The 493-nt window shown below is 44.2% G+C and overlaps 1 protein-coding gene across 1 annotated transcript; it reads left to right on the forward strand.

Annotated features, from left to right (window-relative positions):
• Positions 1–6: 6 nt before the first annotated feature.
• Positions 7–487, forward strand: LOC113962299 (myosin regulatory light chain 12A; the record flags this gene model as incomplete). Its single annotated transcript, XM_027673071.1, has 2 exons — positions 7–170; positions 329–487. Coding segments are annotated over exons 1-2 (271 nt in total), but the record flags the coding sequence as incomplete, so codon positions are not given.
• Positions 488–493: the final 6 nt, after the last annotated feature.

The raw sequence follows: 493 nt of genomic DNA on the forward strand, positions 1-493 counted from the left end.
GGCGAAGACGAAGACCACCAAGAAGCGCCCTCAGCGCGCCACTTCCAATGTATTTGCAATGTTTGATCAGTCGCAGATTCAGGAATTCAAGGAGGCCTTCAACATGATCGACCAGAACAGGGATGGCTTCATTGATAAAGAGGACTTGCACGACATGCTCGCCTCCCTTGGTAATGTCCCTTTGCTGTTTATGCTTGCCAAGCCAATTTGTGCTGTTTAAGTGAAATTCCTGAGTTTAGGATATGAGAGGTGTCTCAGTTGGTATTGCACGATTGACATTACTCTTTCAGTTTGAAAACTAAACCAACTATGAATCCTTTATTTGTAGGAAAGAATCCAACAGATGAATACCTAGATGCCATGATGAATGAGGCTCCAGGCCCCATAAACTTCACGATGTTCCTCACCATGTTTGGTGAGAAGTTAAATGGCACCGACCCGGAAGATGTAATCAGGAATGCTTTTGCTTGCTTTGATGAAGAAGCAACAGGTA

The sequence above is a fragment of the Neopelma chrysocephalum genome, unplaced genomic scaffold (genome assembly GCF_003984885.1).
Source record: "Neopelma chrysocephalum unplaced genomic scaffold, ASM398488v2 Primary Assembly neopelma1_141800, whole genome shotgun sequence".
Lineage (NCBI taxonomy): Eukaryota > Metazoa > Chordata > Aves > Passeriformes > Pipridae > Neopelma > Neopelma chrysocephalum.